This window comes from Polypterus senegalus, chromosome 3 (assembly GCF_016835505.1).
Source record: "Polypterus senegalus isolate Bchr_013 chromosome 3, ASM1683550v1, whole genome shotgun sequence".
NCBI lineage: Eukaryota > Metazoa > Chordata > Cladistia > Polypteriformes > Polypteridae > Polypterus > Polypterus senegalus.
Window position 1 is genome coordinate 178,190,473 of NC_053156.1, and position 6,897 is coordinate 178,197,369.

A 6,897-nucleotide genomic window follows, 5' to 3' on the forward strand; every position below is an offset into this window, starting at 1 on the left:
ATGCATTAAAAAATTATGTAGAAGCAGTATGGACCGATGATGAGTAGAGACAATGCCTATGTGAGTAAAAGAGTAATGGAAATCGAAGTAGGGGAAAGAGAAAGTGAGGAAGACCAAAGGTGAGGTGGATAGATAAAGTAAAAGAAGAACTGAAAGAAAGAAGGTTTGAGTGTGTAAGAGGTATAGAAATGAGCTGCATGGAGAAGGTTGATCAGGCACATTGACCCCATTTAGAAGTATGAAAAGATTTAGAGGAAGAAAAAGTAGAAGGAGAAGAAGGAGTATGAGGAGTAGGATGAGAAGAAGAAGAAGAAGACAGAGGAGGAGGACGAGAAGAAGAAGGAGAAATAGTAGTAGTAGTAGTCATAGTAGTAGTAGTAGGAGGAGGAGGAGGACGATGAGAAGGAGGAGGAGGACGAGAAGAAGAAGGAGAATTAGTAGTAGTAGTAGCCATAGTAGTAGAAGTAGTAGTAGTAGTAGTAGGAGGAGGAGGAGGAGGAGGACGAGGATGAGGAAGATAAGAAGATTCTTCAGGATATGGTTTTAAAATTGCATTCAGATGATCAACGCTGTCTTTGACCCATTTCTGTTCGGGATTAGCACAGACCAGAATACCTTTTCTTGTGATGAATCTGCAGAACAAAGCATGAAAAAAAGTTGATGAACAAGTGTATTCATCTACATGCAGTAATAACATTAGGGTTTTACCATTACATTTTTTGAAGCTTATTGGTAAGTTAGTGGCAAAGCAACCATTTAATTCTGGTAAATATTCCAAATAAACAGTCCATATAACTTCATTAAATCATATATTTGAATATTTAAGGATTTTATGCAAACTTTAATCCCTACACATCTGACAGAGCTTGTGATGCTGCCTTGGTTTGAAAACCTTAGAGGAATATTTTCCTCAGCCTGCCATGATGGTTTGTTATTATTATTTGTTTTCAGTGGTAAGACTGAAGAAATGCAGGATGTTACAGACTTGCATCAGTGTGTGTGGCAGCCACAGCCAACAGTAACAGAGCTTGACTGTGTATTGAAAAGTCACTTAGCCTTCAGATCAAGAAGAACATGCACTCTACATATCCACCAGTATACTGTATACACTATGTAGGCACCTACTGTACTCTACGTATAACATGTTGAGTTCCTCACATTTTCCTGCGGTACTGCTCTAGATGAATCTGTAATAAGAAGTCTCACCCTGTCACATATATTCATAAATGCTACATCCACTAATTTAAAGTTCTTTCTTAGCTTATGTAAAGTTATACTTACACAATGCCAGGTTTAGTGCAGTCTGATCGTGTTTTTTCATAGTTGGACACCATTTTTAAAAGGATCTCTTTTTTTACATAACTGAAGCAGCATTTTGAAGGTTTATTTGAATCTAGAAAATAAATAATTAAAAATATTACAGAGTTGCAAGTACTGTACACAGATCATGTGTAGTGATACTATATTCAGACTATTTACAATTGCTTCAGAATTGCAGTTTACCTAACCTATTACTACAAAAATTATACTTAATTTAAAAAGCACAGACTAAAATAATAATGTTAAAAGCAATGATTTCACTTATACAGTTATCTAACCCGGTTTGTCTTGAATGGCTTATCTTACCTAAATGTCTCACCTACTTATATTACTTACAATGCTTAATAATTAAAAAGAAAAAAAAAACATGAGTATCAGGCTTATTATTTCATTAAATATGAAGATATACTATATATGTATTGAATAATACATTTTTATGGGATTTGTTTTTATCTCTCAATAATTTGTTGATATCACAAGTTAATTATACCATGAAACAAATAATTTCATATGATTGATGCAAAGATGTTTTTAGTTAACAATGATTCTCCAATGCCTGACTTACTTTGTCCATAGATCTGTGAGCACAAGCCGGCGAAGATGACAACTGCAGTGAACACAGCTGATGATTTCATTTCTTCTCTTTGTTGGGTTATATCCTTTAAGTTTGTGTTCAATCAGTTTTGTGTCTCCGTGTTGTTTTGGTGTCTTCTCACTCATTTATATAGGCAAAGTGGTTACTTCCAAACATTGGTAAATTCCGCTACGTTTTCAGTAAATGTGTGGTTGCACTTCTCTTGAAGTGAAAACACTCAGATTTCAAAAAACATGCCACGTTCTAAATACACTTAAAAAAATCTCCTTCAACTCTATTCATACTAAAATAAGTCACATTTCTTGTATTTCTTACAACTAGAGTATTTAACAACAGAATTCTGGCATAAAATAGATATTTCCTTAGAAATCTATACAGTGGTAAGTACACATTTCCATCTTTTGAATATTTTTGAATAATATAAATTAAATGTAAAACTGTTGTATCCAGCAATGCAGCAGTATGTAACTCTTTTCTTATTGAGGTTACTGTGTATTTTTAAATTTAAAATTTAAATCCCAATATTGATTCACCAATTTACAACACATACATAACACTTGTTGAAAGTGCAGTATTTCAAGAGTTACAACTTTGCTCAGTGCAACAATTTTCTAACACATACAATATATTAAAATACAAACTCTTGAAAAATAGCATATTTTTAAAATAAACGATTGTAACATTTCTATTGAAGATAAGCATGTTTACTGTAAATATACATTGTGTAAATTAAGCAATTGGTAGTGGTACCAGAAGAGCACAAGATAAGGGAAACATCAAGCAATCTAATAGAGGGAAAAGGCACAGCCAGTTATATCAAGTGCCTTTCAGGTAATTCAGCTGAGACCAAGAAAGACCAATAAAAGGACAGAACTAGTCCTGCCTCATAAGTCCCATTTTTGGAGAACTTGGTACCACCTTACTTTTTTAAGTCTGGAAAGGCTAGTTGGGAAGTTAATGTTACCTTAAGCCTGTAACACGGCATCACACAACCCCCAGACTGAAATTAGAGGGATCATCAGTTGTGGGAAACAGGAACAAACTACTGAGCCGTGTAGTTGAAGCAAAAACCTTGATATCCTTTAATAAGTGTCTGGATGAAAAATTGGGACATCTTAGCTAATAGCTGAACAAACAGGCTTTCTAGACTGAAGGATATCCTCTAATTTGTCGAACTTCTTATATCTTATTCTAATGCTGTTCATTTAGAGAAAGCAGAGAGGGACCTGGCCCTTTAAGAGCTATGTAGGACTCAGGGGTAAAGGTCCACAAGGGGCCACGAGGGGAGATTTGACTTGTTTGTGTCCCTTTAGCCAACTTGTCTAACCCTGACCCTCATACTGATTTCTGGCTTTGGATACTGGGGAAGATTTAAAGCAAATGCACTTTAGAAAACCTATTAAGTCTAAAGCTGGAAGCAGACGTGGGCAATGTGTCACTTAAAGGAGGAAGGTGTCATGTTTATGCCTGAGAGAACGGCAAGAGCTGAAACAAGAGTATTCTGGTGTTGTGGTGGACAAGCCACCCTTCTTTTGCAGGTGGGAGTCCAGCAACCTGAGAATGTAGGCCCAGATAAGCTTTTGTTTTAATTTTGTCTGCTTCCTTGGTACTCAAAGTTCATTTCTGTGTTACTGACTTCAGCGAATGCCTTTAGTATTTTTTAGAATATCTTATTGTTCCATGCTGTTTATTTATTTATTTTTTGGTTCTCTAGAAAATAGTTTAATTTGACAGATACTTACACCTCTGTCCATGTACAGTAAGCTGAGTGAGGCAAATGTTTGCCATTTAAATGTTAAGGCTTCTCACTAATAACTTCTAAAACTATAGAGTTCATAACCCTATTAAGGCTTTTACACCACATAATGATTTCCCCATTTTGTCTACCTATCACTTCAAACATTTTGGCACCTCAGCTGCATAAGGTGTGAATTTCAATTTTTTTTAATTTATTCATATACACTAATATTCATAAATTTTGAACCATCCAGAAGCTTTTATGTTTTTCATAGAAATCAATGTTTTTTGTTTTTTTTCTTTTGATCAAGTTAACATTAAATGTGCTTGAAATATAGCCAGTACTTTAATATTTGCAAATGCCTATTACTGGCTGGAAAAACTAATTTATACTTTATTTTTCACATATGACTATAAAACCACATTTTCAACAGCCATTTCCCCAGTGTCATAATGGTAAACACTTTCTTAACTGATGAAGTTTACAGTAAATGCTAATTTGTTATTAGAGAAACCCTTGTAATTTTTATTCTGTTCCATAAAGCAAGTAAATTGTCTTTCCTTGGAATTAAAGGTCCTGGCTTTTTGACTGCCTGTTTTTTGATTTCTTGCTCTCAGTCTGAACCTTTGATTTTTCATTACATTTCCAATTTGTTAGAAAGATAACATCTACTTTCAGTTCTGACTTTAACTTTCCTTTTGACTACACATATCTCCTGGTCCTCTTTATTAAAAATATTAATGTCTCATTTGGACTCAGTATATCCACATAAGTAATGGAACATCTCCAGCTGAAGAGTGCAGCTTGTTATGTTTGGAGTTTCTTTTATTTTTCTCTGAGCTAGTTCTGGAGCATGAAGAATGAATTTCATTTATTATTTTGTGGAATTAAGATTAATTGAGCCAGATGGGATGCACAAACCAGTGTATTTCTTCAATGCCTGTCAAAAGCACAGATAAATGGGTAGGGTTACATCAGGAAGGGCATCCGTGTAAAATTTTGCCAAATCAATATGTGGACAACAATACAGATTTCCATACTGGATCAGTCAAACCTCAGATTAAAACAACCACCACCAGCACTGTTAGACAACAGGGTGCTTGTGGAAATTGGGTTACTGTTGGCGAAGAAGGTGCAGAAGAGGGGGGAGGCGTGAAGAGTGGTGGAGGAGTAGAGGAAGGTAACGAGAGTGAAAGTGAGGGTTAGAATTTTGAATATTGGTAGTATGAGTGGTATGGGAAAGAGTTAGGTGATATGACAGAGAGAAAGAAGGTTGATATATTGTGTGCACAAGAGACCAAATGGATGGGCAGTAAGGCCAGGTGTATAGCAGATGGGCTCAAATTGTTCTGTCATGGTTTGGATTGAGGAGAAATGGGGTAGGGGTTCCTGAAGGAGCAGTATGTCAAGAGTGTTTTGGAGATGAAATGAGTGTCGGACAGAGCGATGAAGTTGAAAATTGAAGACATGCTGTTAATGCATTTGCCTCACAAGTTGGGTGTGCGATCGATGAGAAAGAATATTTCTGGAGTGAGATGGATGAAGTTGTGGAGAGGAGAGAGTGGTGATTTCAATGGAGATGTTGGTGAAGGGAACTGAGGAGAGTAGGAGGTGATGGGTAGGCATGGTGTCAAGGAGAAGAATGCAGAAGGTCAGATAGTAGTGGATTTTGCAAAAGGATGGACATGGCTGTGGTAAATATGTACTTTCAGAAGAGGGAGGAACACAGGGTGATATACAAGAGTGGAGGAAGAAGCACACAGGTAGATTATATCCTATGCAAAAAGGGCAGTCTGAAGGAGATTGGAGATTAAAAAGTGGTGGCAGGGGAAAGCATAGTTAGGCAGCATAGGATGGTGATCTATAGGATGACACTGCATATCAAGAAGAGGAGGAGAGTGAGGATAGAGCCAAGGATCAAATGATGATAGTTGAAAAAGGAAGACTGTAAGGTTGAGTTTAGGGAGGGTGTAAAGCAGGCACTGGGTGGCAATGAAGAGTTACCAGATAGCTGGGAAACTACAACAGAAGTAGTAAGTAGTCTATTAAAAGTTGTAGTAGTAAGGGTGACAACTAGAAGAGTGCTTGGTGTGACATCTGGACAGAGGAAGGAGGATAAGGCAACCTGGTGATGGAATGGGGAAGTACAGAAGAATATACAGAAGAAAAGGATGTTAAAGAAGAAGCGAGAGAGTCAGGAGTACAAGGAGATAAGGCGTAAGGTGAAGAGAGAGGGGTGGAGGCCAAAGAAAAGGTGTATAATGAGTTGTATGAGAGGTTGGACACTAAGGAGGGAGAAAAGACCTTTACTAATTGGCTAGACACGTTAATTTCACTTTAATTTCAGATTACATTTTTGATGTTTACTGTGGTTTTGAGCTTTAGTTCTGAACTTAGCCTTTCCTTTGACAAACATTTTATTACTAAGTGTATGTCCTGGCCCTTTAACTTTCATCCATTCCTTCTAAGCAGAACACTGCCTTGGTATTGTTTATGAATTGGGAAATCAGTTACATAACATAACATAAGGTAGCATTGTCTTTTAAATAAAGCTCTCCTTTCAGTGTTTTCAACATCCCGGCTGCTATCTGCTGGTAATGAGCAACTTCACATCTTATTTTTAATTATTTTGTTGGAGAACAGTTGTAATCTGCCTGTTTCAGTCATTCAGAGTAGTTAGTGTTAAAGGATTGGGCATATGCTTTACACAGCATGAATGGGGCAGTTTCCATATTTTATTAAGCATCAGATTGCTTGTGGTCAAAAACAGGAAGCTCTGATCTTTAAACTGGGTTAAAATAAGTATGCAACTTCCGCAGTAATTAAGAATGACAGTTACCCTCATAATACTAATCTGGAGCATGCAAAGAAATGAGAAATGTCGAAAATAGATACCCCCAATCCTAACTTGCCAGCTCACTGAATGGCTTAACAACATAGCCTGATGCAACAAGCATATTCATAAATGGCATAAATTGATGGCCGATTGTGGTTGATTGTCCCAACAGTTGTGAAAAGAAATCTCCTGAAATTTGAATGGGTGGATGTAATTTTTGATACTATAAGAAAAAAAAGTTAAGAAAGATTGAGTTAAATGATTTTTTTCCAGAAATAGAAGGACGATTTGATTAGGGGCTAAGAGCAGAGGGTTAACACAATTAGGAAGAGAAAGAGATATACCAGAATTGCAGAAGAAAGTTGAATATTAGAAATATTATATTTAATTTAAATTTAAAAATTTAAA

General features: G+C 36.3%; 1 protein-coding gene across 1 annotated transcript; it reads right to left on the reverse strand.

The window, feature by feature from the left end:
* Positions 1-463: 463 nt before the first annotated feature.
* LOC120526631 (C-C motif chemokine 4 homolog) lies at positions 464-2,598 on the reverse strand (the record flags this gene model as incomplete). Its single annotated transcript, XM_039749793.1, has 3 exons — positions 2,532-2,598; positions 1,282-1,393; positions 464-632 (listed from the first exon to the last, which is right to left on the reverse strand). Coding segments are annotated over exons 1-3 (348 nt in total), but the record flags the coding sequence as incomplete, so codon positions are not given.
* Positions 2,599-6,897: the final 4,299 nt, after the last annotated feature.